The following is a 16211-nucleotide window of genomic DNA, read 5'->3' as shown; positions in this document are numbered from 1 at the left end:
AACTGAGGAAGCAATATGCACCCCATACATTAACTATTGTATATCACTTCCTACTGAAATAGTTCCACAAATTTCTATTTACAGCGTTTTACAATGGCTTTAATCAGAACAGTAAGAATATTTCGGTAATTACACTCAAGTTACCAAATGCTAACATACCATCAAGTCGCAAATACAAAAAATTTCTGAATGCAAAGTAGTCTTCCATAATAGTCATCAATGAGGTCATCTGGCAAAATAGCAGTACCCTGTGATTTGTAACTCGTAGTTTTGGCAAAATGCGGTCCAGTAATTCAAATTTTCCTGAAGCGCGATATAGGTCAGGACTAGAAAAAGTAATTGCATAGTTAGATAAGTAGCATGTTTTGAACGTCTTTTTAAAACTTAATCAACTAAATGCATACTGTATCAAACATTACACCAGGGGAACAAAATATAATTACTGAAAGCCAATAAACTAGCATAAATTGAAATTGTCATAATTAAATATTCCAACTGCAAATTATCAGGGACAAGTTATAATCTTGTTTTCATTCTGATACAATTCCCAGTTACGGCAATTTTAAGATAAAAACTAGCTTCCTCAATTATTACATAATGCAGGGAATTGTATAGCCATCTGTTGAAGATAGAAATAAAGATCATTGAAATGTTCATATTTTCTACAGTTTAGCTTACTTTACTAACCTTGTTAAATGCTACAATAAAAAATGAAAACAGTCTCAGTTAAAACGTACTAAGTTTGCCACCTTGAATTTAACTTGCAAAACTTGAAATTCCAACACTAGTTTCAAAAGCTGAACAGTAGGTTTTACTACTCACCCAGTAATGAGTCCTCCATTATAACCTAGGTGTTCAGCAAAAGATTCCTACAACAGCAAGACAGAATTAGTTACTAGACTATGCAATTAAGAATTATACAATTCACGCATATTGAGCACCAACTGGAAGGAATTGGGGGTGGGGGTGGGGGAGGGGGAAGAAGTGATCTTTCACTAACCTGTCAGAACAAATTATAATTTGACTATACCCAATTCATTTCCAATTTACAGTATTTAGCAGATAAGCATTCCCAAATACAAATTTCCACCTGTGCATATGCTATACAAACTGCAAGTCAATGTTTAATGCCCATAACCCCCTTTAAATCAAAAAGATTATACTGGCACTTAACAAAGAGTATTTGAAGATCAAAATTTCAGACCAGGCAAAATGGCTCATGGTCTAAATGGCATCAGTAATCTCCGTCCACCCAGAAGCTTTTGAGACCTGCACTATTTACAGCAGAACAAGTCAAGACACTGAGAAAATTATCATCAATACTTTCTCTGTAAAATCCACCCAACTCTTTAGAAGGCTAAGAAAGACAACATCAAAGACCCTCCTGGTCCAACACCCCAGTATTGAAGTTTAAGTTTCAGTCAGTCAGCCAACTTGTTTGAGTGACAGGCAACAGGATCCTGAAAAATGACCTGCTATTCTTCGCAGAAAGAAAAAATAAATCAAAGATTTGTTGAAAGCTTCCTTGAGGGAATTATTTCCTCTGACTTCAAGAAACCTTTGATCTACGATTGTTCAAATTAGAGAAGAAACATTTGCAATGGTACTGAGGACCAAAAGGTCAAGTGTTATGATCACATAACACTCATGTAGGCAGTGGAAGAAACCAATTACACTTTTCCACTGCCCCCCCCCCCAAACAACTGTCCTATCAGTTGCCACTTCTCATCCATCCAAGAATTCGTGCCTCCCACAATATGAAATCATTGATGACCCTGATGGATTATCCAAGAAAAATTCAATGGAATCATGAACTTACCTCTATATGCTGAAACATGAAGGGATGATTGCATATTTTTCTCAGCTGCATGATGGTATTCATGAGAGTTTTAGCACCACCTTTGCCCTGAAGGGGAACACAGGAAATAAAACAAAACAAAAATAAATTGCTACCGTTCCTCTAAATTTCAAGCATACATGCATAGGTTTCATAGATATTATTAAGTGACAAGCACATTTATTTCACTCAGTATTAATTTGACAACGAGCAGGCTAACTTTGTCCACACAGAAATAACAGTTATAGTGTCTTTTGTTTCAATAGCACAATAGAAGAAGAGTACATGTAAAGGAACCCAACAAATATGCAATCAGCTTGTCACTTTATCCATGTAGAAGTAGATAGCAAATATCAATCTGTAGAATTAACTATTATAAAATAATTGTTTGCACACTTTAACTTGAAATCTAAATATATCTGTTCAAGCCACACAGAAATTGAAATGCATGGATCAAGATACTGAGTACATCTTTTTCTCCCTGTTCCAGGCAGAAAGCAACTAAAAAGTTACAACACTCTTGTAATCAATGTTTTATTTGTTTTGTATGTGCATATATTTGACAATAAAAAGTGCACAACTAGAAATGTTAATTAGCCAGCTTGAACTATGGAGCGTGGATGTCAATTCAAACTTATTTTATTGCTACCAACCAGACCTCATTAACATTCCCCCCAATTCCAAATGAAATTTAATATGTTCCTATCTGGATATTCTACAAATTTATCATTGTATTATCCAAAGAAGGAGCACAAATTGGTGAACACCAATTGGTAATCATAACCATTCATACTGTTGCTGAACATGGGATTTTTTAAAAACTTTAAGCCACAATAGTTACACATTGTACTATAATATATATATGGATACATTATGGTATATAATTTAACAAAGTTGCTGTTTCTTTGATCTTTCTCATTAAATTATTTATGTTAGACACTAGCAAGCAGCATCTCTACCTTGATGGTAGATCTGTATTTGACATACACAATTTCAGGTAAGAACTTAGATGTGAATATAGGAGGAACGATAAATTGGTCAGATTGTTAATAACAAAGAGGGTAGTCTTGAGATGCAGAATGATACTATGCAGCTGGTAAATTGTATAGGTGAAGTATAGTTTGATTCCAAAAGGCAACACCTTACACTTATTCAAATTAAGCTCCATTTGCCATTCCTTGGCCCACATCAAGGCGGGGAGGGGAAACGTCGACTCAGACCATGAGAGGCCTGCGTCAGGCATTTTCATGCCTTACAAGGCGCAGACTGGAAGTCTGTGTGGGGCGCCACTCCTCGCACAGACACTAGAGCATTGTGTAGTTAACTGCCTTGCTCAAGGACACAAACACGCTGCCACGGCTGAAGCTCGAACTAGTGACCTTCAGATCACTAGACCAATGCCTTAACCACTTGGCCACGTGCCCAACATCAAAGGTTCCTGTAATTTTTGGTAACCTCTTTTATTATTCACTATACCAGCCATTTTAGGTGTCATCTGCAAACTTACTAACAACGTCTACTGCATTCTAATCCAAATTGTTGATATAGCTGACAAACAATGGGGCTCACGGCCGTCCCCAGGCACATCACTAGTCAATGGGCCTTCAGTCTGAGAAACAACCTTCTACCATCACCTCTGCTTTCTACCGTCAATTCAATTGTGTATCCAATTAGCCAGCTCTCCCTGGATCCCATGTGATCCAACTATTCAGGGCAGTCTACTATGTGGAAATTAAAGTTCTTGCTGACGTCCATATAAATCATGTCAAGAGTCCTACCCTCATCAACTTTCTTGGTCACCTCTTTAAAAAATAACTAAGCCAAATTTGTAGGACACACAAAGCAATACTGACTACCTCGTTCAACAATTGCAAATCATAAGGATTTAAAAATGTGTGTTACTTACTGCTTAAAACAAACTAGCCCCTACCTTTTTATCTTTCTCAGAGCCATCTGTTAGAAGAATACCTTTAGCTTGCATGTGACGATATAGAACCTTCTGCAGCGAGGACATGTCACATTTGATGACATACTCAACCTAGAATTAAATTCAAATTGTTACAAGTAAACAAAGTCTCATTTATTGAAAAAAAATAGCAATTTAGGAACAATTCTCAACCCTAACTGGAATCAGTATACTTCTTAATTTTTTTTTGTGATATGGGCACCGCTAGCCGGGATTTATTGCTCAGCCCAATGTTTGAAACATCCAGAGATTAAGGCTCAGTATCAATGAAGATCTAGTAAAATTTTTCCCAGTAAGGCTGCTGTGAGACTTCAGCAGGAATCCACAGAGAGTGGTATTCTGATGCAGATGCTGCCTTTGTCCTTCTTGGTGGTAGACACTGTGGATTTGAAAGGTGCTACTAAAATAATCCGGACAATTGAGTGCAGTGCATTTCATAGATGGCCCACATTGCAACATATGCGATGGTGGGGGTGGAGAATAGAGGCTGTGCCAATCAAATAGGTTGTTGTTTGAAGCTGATGAACTTCGAGGGATATTTTTCTAAGCTTCTAAAGAAAGTATTAGAACCTTTTCTGGCAACTGGGATTCCACTTCTTTTTTCAGTCTTCGCAGAAGGAAAGGACGCAGCACTTTGTGAAGACGACGAATGATCAAGATTGTTTCCTCTTCATTTAGATCTACCTGCAGATATAAAAACCATGAATAGGAATTTGGCTTACTTGTCCTCCTTGCACAGTATGACATCTGTAAAACAACTTCACTTTTCCCAATGAGGAAAATGTAGACACAACCTAACTGAATGATGTTAATCATTCTAACACATTAGATTTGTATAGAAAAAGAAATGAAAAAAGAAATAACTAAGCCTAACATTTGTTTACATTTTGTAAACACGCCTTTTCATGTTAATAGTACACTCTATTTGAATATTATAAATTCTCTCAAAAAATATTCTGATCTCAATATTTCATCCTAATTCTAAAGAACACTGTAAGAATCCAAAACTGATTCCAGATCCTAGCTACCCTATCTCAGCTGGGTGCAGAAGATATGCAATGTATAAAGTTTGCCATTTCTGATGGCTAATCTTTTGTGAAAATAGGCATTAACAGTTTTAATTTTTCCACATTCCAACCTTGATCAAATCTCCTAGTCCAGAGAGGCTTCAAGGTGACCTAAACAGATTGAATAAGTGGGGAAAACATGGTAAATGCATCATGATGCAGACAAATATGAAGTTATCCACAGCAGGAAAAAGACAAATTTATTTATTTATTTATTTATTTTTAAAAAGGATGACACAGACTCCTAGCTGAGAGGATATTTTCATTGGTGGGGGTAACCACAATGAGGAGTCACAATCTCACAAGACATGCAAGGTCATAATGAAGGAATGTTTCCTCACCTGGAGGAACTCAGAGGCCAAGTTGCTGAATATATTTAAGATAAGATTACCAATTGCAAAAAAGCATTACATGGGGGTGGGGGGGGGGCGGAGTTGGAACATCGTTTTGAAATGTGATTTTACTGAATGGAAAAAAGACTTAGAAGGTTCAACGGTTTAATCCTGCTCCTACCTATATTTTATTTAGACTTTTACATGGTTATTAGAATCATATTTTCAGTATCTACAAAAATGCATTTAAGTTTCAACAAAAGGGAGGTAACAAAACGCACATTAAAAGAGGTGCCAATATAAATTCCATCTGCCTCCTGTTCAAAAGGATTTTATTCTGTTTGAGTTTGTCAAAAATAAAATGACTGCTTTTACACAAATGCTAACATTTTTATTCCTTTAAAGAAATCAAATAGTTTGCATGTACTAAATTAAAGAGAATGTGAAGGATGTTATAGATATTTTTATTAAAGCTCTTTTAATGAGTAAAAATGTCACAAGTCCCCCTTGAGGCCATTATTAAACTAAATCTGTGACATACAAGGAGATATTGAGCAGGCCAACAAAAGTTTGGTCACATTTTTAAGGAACACCTTAAATGGAAGAAAAACCGAAGGAATTAGTGAAAGAGTTTGAACTTGACAGTTGGCAGCACAGACACCAATGAGGCTGTGATTAAGCTCAGGGAGATGAGCAAGGAAAAATAATTGGAGCAATATGGAATTAATAAGGTTGTACAATAGGGTTAATAAGGTTATATGGAAAGGGGCTGGCAAGAGGTATTTAAAAACAAGTATAATATTTTTAAAAACAAAATGTTACCTAACCAGGAATGAATATAGTTCAGTGAGTATAGCAGTGAAAGAGAATTGGACCCAAGGCAAGATTGCAAAACTTCAAAGTTCATTTAACCATTTTTACTTATTGCCCATGCATCCAGATTTTAATTTCAGAGTTTGAATTGCAGCCTCAATTTACTGCTAAAAGACCAAAATGGATTCTACCCAGAAAAACACAAAGAGGAATCTTAAAAAAAAAAGGTAGAATGCAAGAAACAGGAGCAGATGTAGGTCATATTGCTCCACAGGCTTGTTCTCGTCAGAATATGGGCTTCAACTCAATTTTCCTGCTTGATCCCAATAACCTTTCCATCCCTGATCATCCAAAATCCATAGCAATACACAAAGCACCGAAGGAACTTAGCAGGTTAGAAAGCATTTATGGATTGAATGAACAGTCAAATTATCAGATCCCAAAATGAAATGTTAACTGCCCACTTCTTTCCTTAGATGCTCAACTTTAAATGGAACTGCAAAAAATATCAGCATATCTTTACCCGTTCTCCAGTCATGGCAAATGGAGCATTAAACCATTGTTCAAAGGTGCTGCAGCTTTTGAAGATAGTTGGCAAAAGAAAATTTAGAAGTGCCCAGAGTTCAGGAAGTTTGTTTTGCAGAGGTGTCCCAGTCAAGAGGACTCGACGAGGTGCAACATAATGAGTATTCAGCACCTGGGTCAGCTTACAATGGTGGTTTTTCATACGATGGCCTTCATCGACAATCATGTATTTCCATCGAAGCTACAAATAGGGAGAATATCTGGTGAATCCAAACACCTACCCCATAAATTCTATAAGCGAATGAGCCATTCTACTGAAAATCTAAAAAAACTAAAGACAATACCACAAATGAATAGAATTGCAGCACTCACTGATAAAATATTCTAGTTATTTCTATTTCCCCTCTTACAACTAAATCATAAATTATAATTCAAGAAACATTTAATACTTCATTCTGATTTTCTAGCCAAAAACATTTCAAAACTAGGTAAGCTTGGATCTTGTCACTTAAGTCACTAAGTATACCTACTAAATCGGTTACTCTTATTAAATATGATGTGAATTTAGTCGCTTAAGTTCTATTAATCTGATAGTCACTGCTATCATCAATCCAAAAATAACAAGATACCCTACTAGCAATAACAATCAAATTTGGTAAGTAAAGTTTTTCAGATGGATAAAATATGTCTTACTTTAGCAAGCACATGTTTGTCCTTAATGATGTATTCGTATGTGGTTAAAAGAACATTGAATTTTCCACTGCGCAACTGTGGAATAAATGATCGACGAAGTGCAGGAGTACCCTTGGATTTAATGAAAGCAACATCAGAATTGCAAACCAACAAATATTTAATAGTATTTCTAGCACAGGTCATTATGTTTATATAAATAAAAGCAGTGCAAAACTCCATTTGTAATTGCATTAAATTTACATTACCTTGCACTATTACTTGTACAACAATCTGCACAGCTATTTATGCTTCTTTAGATAGAGTTGTTCAGTTAAACTGTTTCATTATGTTTACTCAGCACATATTTAGAATTTCTTCCTTATGACCAGGTTCATCTTGTGCATGCCAAAATATTACAATACTAAAGAAATATTAGGTTTAAAAGGTCAGGCCTAAAAGTGCTTAAACAATTCCAGCTTTCTATAGATTTAAGTAACAAAGCACATCTTGTGAAATTACCATTACTTTGGAAAAGCTGAAAGAGAAATTTTCCAAAAGAAAAAGGGTTGTGCTGACTTATTCCCATTTTTAATACATTTCTAAACCTTAACCTTTTTCTCTTTAATGTGGAAGCAAAAATGTCAGAAGTTATAATGCAAAATTATTGATAAATGCACATCAACACCACACCACAAGAAATGATTATATTAACATCTATAGCTCAACCCAACATACTGTATAACACAATAAAAAAAAAACACCTACTTTGGATATCTAGCCAAAGCAAATTTTACCAAGAATCATTCACTGACTGCTGTCTACCCCACGGCATGCCAATCTTGTTTCACTGCAGACTGACTGGTGTTAGAAATGTGCATTATTAACATTCAAAACTAATTGCATATTAGTATGCAGCTTTCTTTACTTCCTCCTCTCCAATTAACTCATTTTTATTTGCATCAGCAGAAAGCATTTACAATTCAACTGAAATGTATAATGTACACTACTGAATTAAATTAGAATGTAATTACTAGAAATCCAGTTTGAAAACTAGAATAAGTAGTTCTGTACATTTTGAATATAAAGTTTTAAAAAAACCAACCTTATAAGAAATTTTCACAACAGATGGGGCCCACTTATCAAACTCATAAACCCAGTTGGATAAAGTTCTAAAGAGAATAGCAAAAGAGTCAACTTCCAATTTATATATTTAAATATCACAGTTTAAGTTAGAAAGCTTTAATTCAATCACCACTTATTCATTACACTGAAAGCAAATATATTATTCTTCTGGCATTCCAAAAAAGTAGGTGCTGTCAAGTTGTACAAGATCATCAGATCCTGGAACACACATAAAATGCAGCAAGTCAGGTTTGACCAACAAGCAGGAAAGGAAAGGTATGTCGCATCCAGAGTTTCTCCGGTTAGCGGACAATTTCCCTCCACGCCTGTCTGATGTAGTGGGGAAACACGTACGAGGCAAGTTACAGCAGTGGTTTGCCATTGCCTTCTGCCAGGTGAGTTTCCAAAGAGATCACCAGCTTGTAACCCAGCATGGATGGAAAGCGAGCAGGGGTGCTGGCTGGATTCGAACTTGGGACCTTTTGTCCCAAAGTCCGGCACTGATGCCACTACGCCACCAGCCGGGTTGACCAACAAGTACTGATGTTAAAAAAAAAAGCTAGATTGCAAAATGCATGGGGTTTGAATCGGAAATGAAGCAGTTAAATTAAAAATAAGTGAACAAGAATGCAAATAAAACTATAGAAGTATAAATACAGTAAGATCAATATTGAAATTAATTTTCTCCTTAGCAAGAGAACTACAACTCAGCCCAAACACAACCAGCTAAATATCTCCACAATGCAAAAAGACAAAGCTGGAAATACTTGAGAATTCAGGCAGCATCTACAGTGTGATAAGCAGATTTAATATGTCTGTCAATGATCTTCCATCAATTTCACCTACATCTAATGCACAACCATCAATATCAAAATCTGAATGCCCAAAATTTCCATAAATGGCTCTGAAATGGTTCAGCAATTTATATTTTAGAAAATAACTTTCAATAATTGTTTTGTAAGAAGGGAAAACAAGCATTCTCAAATTATTCTGAAGAAACTATTTCAAAACATATAGGCTCTTACAGTGTAGAAATTAGGACAGTGCTTTCACCTAAATTAGATATTTCCACGAAAGACCAATTTTAAGTATTTAATTATTTCTTGTCTTATTTGCATTCTGTACAAGAATATAATTGAAGTTCTTGGGACTGATAATCTTAGATCAGGTCACATACTACTACTATCCAAATACAATGGATCTAGGGTTGAGAGGGTAAACAGCTTTAAGTTTCTCGGCATCCACATCACCGAGGACCTCACATGGTCTGTACACACCAGCTGTGTGGTGAAAAAGTGAAAAAAGCACAATAGCGCCTCTTTCACCTCAGACGGTTGAGGAAGTTTGATATGGGCCCCCAAATCCTAAGAACTTTCTACAGGGGCACAATTGAGAACATCATGACTGGCTGCATCACTGCCAGGTATGGGAAATGTACCTCCCTTACTCGCAGTATTTCACAGTAGTGCAGACAACCCAGCACATCCGTAGTTGTGAACTTCCCATGATTCAGAACATTTACAAAGACAGGTGTGAGAAAAGGGCCCAAAGGATCATTAGGGACGCAAGTCACCCCAACCACAATCTATTCCAGCTGCTGCCATCCGGGAAACGGTATCGCAGCATAAAAGCCAGGACCAACAGGCTCCGGGACAGCTTCTTCCACCAGGCCATCAGACTGATTAACTCACGCTGATTTGAGAGTATTTCTAGGTTACATTGACTGTTCTATTTATTGTAAATCATTATGATTGCACATTTTGACAGAGACATAATGTAAAGATTTTTACTCCTCACGTACATGAAGAATGTAAGAAATAAAGTCAATTTAATTCAAAAAAAAGTATGCTTTTATTGTATTACTCTGTGTAGGATAATCTAATTTCCTTTATATTAAATCTTGTGAAAAGTGCAAATAAGGTGATTCCCAAGGAAGAAAAAAAGTTAAAAGGTTTTGAGGATGCACGGGCTTTTCCTTGCTTAAGATAATCACTAACTGGCACTTCAGTAGTACAAAACATTAAATGGAATTAGGGATCAGCATAGGACACTGTTCAGGAGTTATGGAACTGGGGAGGCAGCTAGTTAATACAAATGAGAACTGGTCTTCAATCTAGGACAAGGCTTGCTGCATAAACACACTGGTTTCTGCAGAGAGCCATCACTCAATGGTAAAGGCAACAAAATGTCTGGATTTTCAAAGCTGTTTGAATATGTATATGTTGTCAGCTGAGATATGCTCCCTCTGTAAATATGTAATTTCACAGAGCCTATTGCCCATACCCAAAAATTTTGAAGTTAAAAGTGTATTTCTTGTTGTCATCTTTGTACTTAAACTGCACAAATCATCACTTCAAGAGAAATTCAAGAGAGTCTGCTTGTTATATTAAATAAAGACCTCTTAAACCTACAGCTCCAGTCTCCATGTTCTTCAGTCACACCATCTTCTGCACTAACCTCCTCACTATCAAGGACATCTTTAATAAGCACTGCCTCAATAAGGTACCATCCATCATTAAGGACCCTCACAATACAAAGACATGCCTTCCTCTCGTTGCTACCAGAAGAGAGGAGGTACAGCAGCCCAAAGACACACAATGCTTTTGGAATAGCTTCTTCCCCTCTGCCATCAGATCTCTGAATAGACTATGAACACTACCTCACATTTTCTTCACTACTTAGTTTTTTACAAAATATATTTCTTATTTTGACTTGTATTTTTGAAAATACAAAACATACTTCACAACATATGTCAGTGATAATAAACATAGAAAATAGGTGCAGGAGTAGGCCATTCGGCCCTTTGAGCCTGCACCCCCATTCAGTATGATCATGGCTGATCATCCAACTCAGAACTTAATTCTGATTCTCCACCCAAGGTTGGAGTGAATGTCAAATGCATTGAGTTCCTTTCAGTCTTGGAACCAGCAAACAATAAGGCATATCCTTGCAGCCAGATACAAAACACTCTCAACATCGCTGAAAACAGATCAAAGAGACATATCAACAGACAGATGGTTATCCTGACCTGGAATTCCTCTGTGATAGTATACAATACAAATATTATCTGTGATCCTCAACATGAGATGAATTAAGCTACTGAGCCTTGTGCTTATTCTTAACGAATCCTATCATGAAAATGCAACACAAACTATTATCGTTATTCCTCAACCCAAGCTAAGTTACTCAGCTTGTGCTCCTTGCCTACAAAGTAGCCACCAACAGCCAGAAATGATAATCTCAAAAGTGATAAACTCACTGAGGCCAAATGGACAAAGATTAGAATGCAATGAACCAGAGGGAAGGAAATCACAAAATGCTATGAATGACATAGCACCATTTTCAATACAGGGCACCCTTAACAGAATTGATCTGATAGGGATTAGACCATGCCTTGAAGCACATCCACAACATGGTGCCTGAAATAATCAGAATTAATGTATGCAGGAAGATCTTCCAGAACAGGACATTGGTCAAATACCCGGAACAGCACATTAACATTATCAATGCTAGATTCAAATTACTCTGCCATATTCTTGAAGGTAATCAGTTATGCAGCTCCATGGATAAGTGTAGATGCACATACTGACAATTTAATGGTAATCTAGGAATTTGAGGAGATTCTCAGATGTGGGCAATTATGGTCTTAATCATGATTGTTCTTGGTAAATTTTTTGACAGAAGTGATATGCCACTGCAATGCCTTTACAAGGTGGGTGATCCAACCCATTATCAATACTCTTCAGAGATTGTTTACCTGAAGCCAGTGGCTGCATAACCAGAACTTGTGATGAGCATCAGCTGCACATATGACCATTCACCACCTGCTCTCATGGCTTCATGTGACCCTGATTGGAGGGGTTGCAAAGGAGGCAGTATACTTTGCCCAAGGGCGACCTGTAGGCTAGCAGAGGGAAGCAGTGCCTTACAGCACCTTTGGTAGAGATGCATCTCCATCCCACCACCCTACATACAAGAAGAATAAGTCTAATTTAAGACAAGGGCAGCTACATGAATACAGATTTCCTGCTGAGAGATCTCTCTCAATAGTGGTAAAAGGAGCAACACACATAAAAGTTGCTGGTGAACGCAGCAGGCCAGGCAGCATCTCTCGGAAGACGACATTTCAGGCCGAGACGTCGACTGTACCTCTTCCTAGAGATGCTGCCTGGCCTGCTGCGTTCATCGGCAACTTTTATGTGTGTTGCTTGAAATTCCAGCATCTGCAGATTTCCTCGTGTTTGAGTGGTAAAAGGAGGCAGTTTTAGGTGTCTGGAGTCCAAGCAAAGGTGCTTGAATATGCAGGTGTGTTCTTGTCAGCTAAAATGGGTTCCCATTGTAAATATGCAGTTGCACAGATCCATTAGTTCACACCCAAACTGTTACCTTTGTGCTTGGAGAATATACACACTCAATATACTTGGAGATTCTTCAAGAGAGGTTCTTCTAGATTGCATGCTTGTTGTGCTCAGTAAAGACTTTTTACAACTACAGCTCCAGTCTCTACATGGCTCATTCCAAGTTACAATAACTGTCTTTTGCACATTCAAGCAGGCTCGAGCCATTTCATCACAGAATTGTAAGTTAACTGTTGATCTTGCATCTATGTATGGATCAAGGCTCTATTAAGTGTGATTATGGTGGAATACAAGCTAGTTCAAAGTGTAAATCATTGCTAGAAAGATGTTACTTGATAACAGTAGTGATTAGATTGATTCTGTGTTTATGGAAAAGACATGTCTGAATGACCTTCAGTACTTTTGAGACCATTGACACAGTGTTCTACAATCCTGGAGGCCATTTATTCCAGGCATAGTGAAATCTGCAATTTCAAGTAGTAGTAACTGAGAATAATTGAAATATTCCTATTATAGAAACATTAGGATTACATCATCAGTATGATCATTTTAATTCCTACTCTCTGCTTTCTCTCCATTTTCCTTTATTTCTTTAGCCAAAACTGTTTTACATCTCTGAAATCATTTATTGATTTGACTTCCATTTCTAGCCATGGTAGAGAATACTGAAACAGTTCCCGATAAGCCAAGTAAAAATACGAAGCAGCTTACAGTAGTGCACAAAATAGAACAGAGGAATTCTAGCAGACTTACGAGAGAGGAACAATAATGAGATACGGTCCATTAAGTCTCTTGTGTTCCATCAGGTATGTAATGAGCCCAATAGTCTGGATTGTCTTTCCAAGTCCCATCTCATCAGCCAAAATTCCATTCAAATTGTTATTGTAGAGGGAAACCAGCCATTCAAGTCCCTGAAGCTGCAGTTTGCAAAGGAGATCCAGTTAGAATTCATTTTTTAAGAAAATTACAAATTCAAAGCTCACTTTTATTTGGATACATTGCACTTTTACACATTTATAGAAATGCTTAAACTTGGGTTATGATCAAACATACACGAATCCTTCTTCAGAGATGAGGCAGGCTTTTTAAAAACAAATGCAAATCTTAACTCCAAAACATTGCAGGTAAATCCAAAGTGGATGGAATGGAATGAAATTACCTTGTGCTCAACCTTTTTGACTGACTGGCAAAATTCCTAGCTCATATATCTTTTAATCACTGCTTGCCTAACAATCAAGTACTGCAAATTTTTGATGTAACAATCAAGATGCAATGCATGGTAAGCTGAATCAAAATATAAACGTGTCGTACAACTTAAAGGAGAATCTCAAGGTAAAACATATTGTGTGTACTAACAGAAGAAACATATGATCTAGAAAATCATACAAGTACTTAAAATTAAAATCACAAACCAAAATTAAATTCACAAAGTTTAAAAAAAAGAAAATATTTGGGATACTACACAGGTCAAGTAGCATCTGTGGAGAGAAAAATAAGAGTTAACATTTCTTATTATTGGTCTTTCAGGAAAAGTAGAAATAAAGCCCACCTTACTTAGAAAATCTTAGCACCTACCCTCTGGTCTATGATGTAGTGCTGAACATTTAACCTATTCTAAGATTAATCTAACCCTTTCCTCCTACAATGTCCTCCATTTTTCTGTCATCTATGTGCCTAAGAGTTTCTTAAATGCCTCTTAATCTATCTGCACCTAGCACTGCCCCATGTAAAAAAAAAACTTAACCGCTGACATCCCCATATGCTTTCCTCCAATTACCTTAAAATTACACCCCCTCATATTAGACATATCCAACCTGGGAAAAAGTCTCTGGCTATCCACTTGATCTATGCCTCTTATCATATTGTACATCTCTATCAAGTCACCTCTCATCCTCCTACATTGCTTCCCTTTCTTGCTCTCACACATTAGTGCTAGTAACTGTTTCGAAATTCCAGTACCTGCACTATTTTGTTTTTGAATACTGCAAATGGAGACAAATGTACAAGATAATATTGATCATCATTCCCTCAATTTCACATCTGCAACAAAACCAACTCTTTCAGCATCATAGATTTGTGATTGCTATTCAAAAGTTAATGGCTTCTAATGACTGACGATGGCCTACTGAAGTGTTGAGGCCACTAACTTTTTTTTTTGAAATGTCTAAATTTCAGTAACGGTACCTCTCCTTCCTTTCAATTTATTTGATTTCATTTGCAAAAAAATTTGGGTAGAGATGTGGGGGTTGGGGGGGCGTTGTAGATGTAGAGAACTGGAAATCAAAATATTCCAGCATGTACACATATAGGGCCTACAGTACTGTGCTAAAGTCTTAGGCATCCTAGATTTTTTTTAATATAAAATTTATTTTAGATTTTTGTCTTCTGCATTAGTGTCTGTAGAAAAGAGCAAATTTTAGATTTAATAAACATTAATTTTTCAAAAATTTAAAATGTTAGAGAAAATTTTGTATTTTGTTAAAAGAAATTACCAAGAGACCACTTTTCAAATAAAAATGTGATTACTTCGTAGGCATATACTATAGCCAAGTGGATGATTAAACAAAGACAACAAGAAGGATGCTAATGATCAATAACAGAATAACATAGTAGGCCTGATGTTGCAGTGTGTGAAGGAATAGAAGTGGGTACAGTTACTGTGGAAGAGAAAAGGTGCTCAAAAAGCTGAAAGATCATAAAGGTACACAAGTCACTCCGACCAGAGGAACTGCACCCTAGGGTTCTCAATGAGCTAACATTAGAGACTGTGGAGGCATTAGAAATCATTGGACTCTGGCATGGTGTCAGAAGACTGGAAAATTGCAAATGTCACTCTACTCTTTAAGGAGGAAGGCAGCAGAAAAGACATGAAAGACCAGTTAGTCTGACCTTAATGGTTGGGAGAATGTTAGGGTCAATTATTAAAGTTGGAGTACTTCATGACACAGGACAAGACAGTACAAAGTCAGCATGGATTCCCTTCAGGGAAAATCCTGCCTGACGAATCTGTTGGAATTCTTTGAGGAGATTACAAGTAGGATAGATAAAGGGGATGCAGTGGATGTTGTAGGTTTGGACTTTCAGAAAGCCTTTGACAAGGTGCCACACGAGGCTGCTTATCGAGTTAAGAGCCCATGGTATTACAGGAAAGTTACTAACATGATTAGAGCATTGGCTGACTGGTAGGAGGCAGCGAGTGGGAATAAAAAGATTTTTTCTGGTTGGCTGCCAGTGACTAGTGGTGTTCTGCAGGGGTCAGTGTTGGGACCACTTATTTTTATGCTGTATATAATTGATTAAGATGATGGAATGGATGGCTTTTTGCCAAATTTGCAGATGATATGAAGATTGGTGGGGGGGGGGGCAAGTAGTGTTGAGGATACAGAAGGACTTGAGACAGATTAGTTGAATGGGCAAGAAAATGGCAAATGAAATACAATGTTGGAAAATGCATGGTCACCCACTTTGGTAGTAGAAATAAATGTGTGGACTATTTTCTAAACGGAGAGAAAATCCAGG

The 16211-nt window shown here is 36.9% G+C and overlaps 1 protein-coding gene across 4 annotated transcripts in view; it reads right to left on the bottom strand.

Moving 5' to 3' along the window:
• Positions 1-16211, bottom strand: part of smarca2 (SWI/SNF related BAF chromatin remodeling complex subunit ATPase 2) — a 128007-nt gene that overhangs the window by 45895 nt on the left and 65901 nt on the right. For all 4 annotated transcript variants that reach the window (XM_072281744.1, XM_072281747.1, XM_072281746.1 and 1 more), the window contains exons 16-24: positions 13446-13609; positions 8315-8381; positions 7234-7344; positions 6539-6781; positions 4374-4487; positions 3768-3875; positions 1820-1906; positions 823-869; positions 160-326 (exon numbers count right to left, since the gene is read on the bottom strand). In XM_072281744.1, the coding sequence (XP_072137845.1) occupies positions 160-326; positions 823-869; positions 1820-1906; positions 3768-3875; positions 4374-4487; positions 6539-6781; positions 7234-7344; positions 8315-8381; positions 13446-13609 (1108 nt within the window). The remainder of the gene's footprint in view (positions 1-159; positions 327-822; positions 870-1819; positions 1907-3767; positions 3876-4373; positions 4488-6538; positions 6782-7233; positions 7345-8314; positions 8382-13445; positions 13610-16211) is intronic.

This window comes from Mobula birostris, chromosome 17, assembly GCF_030028105.1.
Source record: "Mobula birostris isolate sMobBir1 chromosome 17, sMobBir1.hap1, whole genome shotgun sequence".
NCBI classification, from domain to species: domain Eukaryota; kingdom Metazoa; phylum Chordata; class Chondrichthyes; order Myliobatiformes; family Myliobatidae; genus Mobula; species Mobula birostris.
Note: the sequence above shows the minus strand (reverse complement) of the source record. Positions and strands in the feature narration are given on the sequence as shown.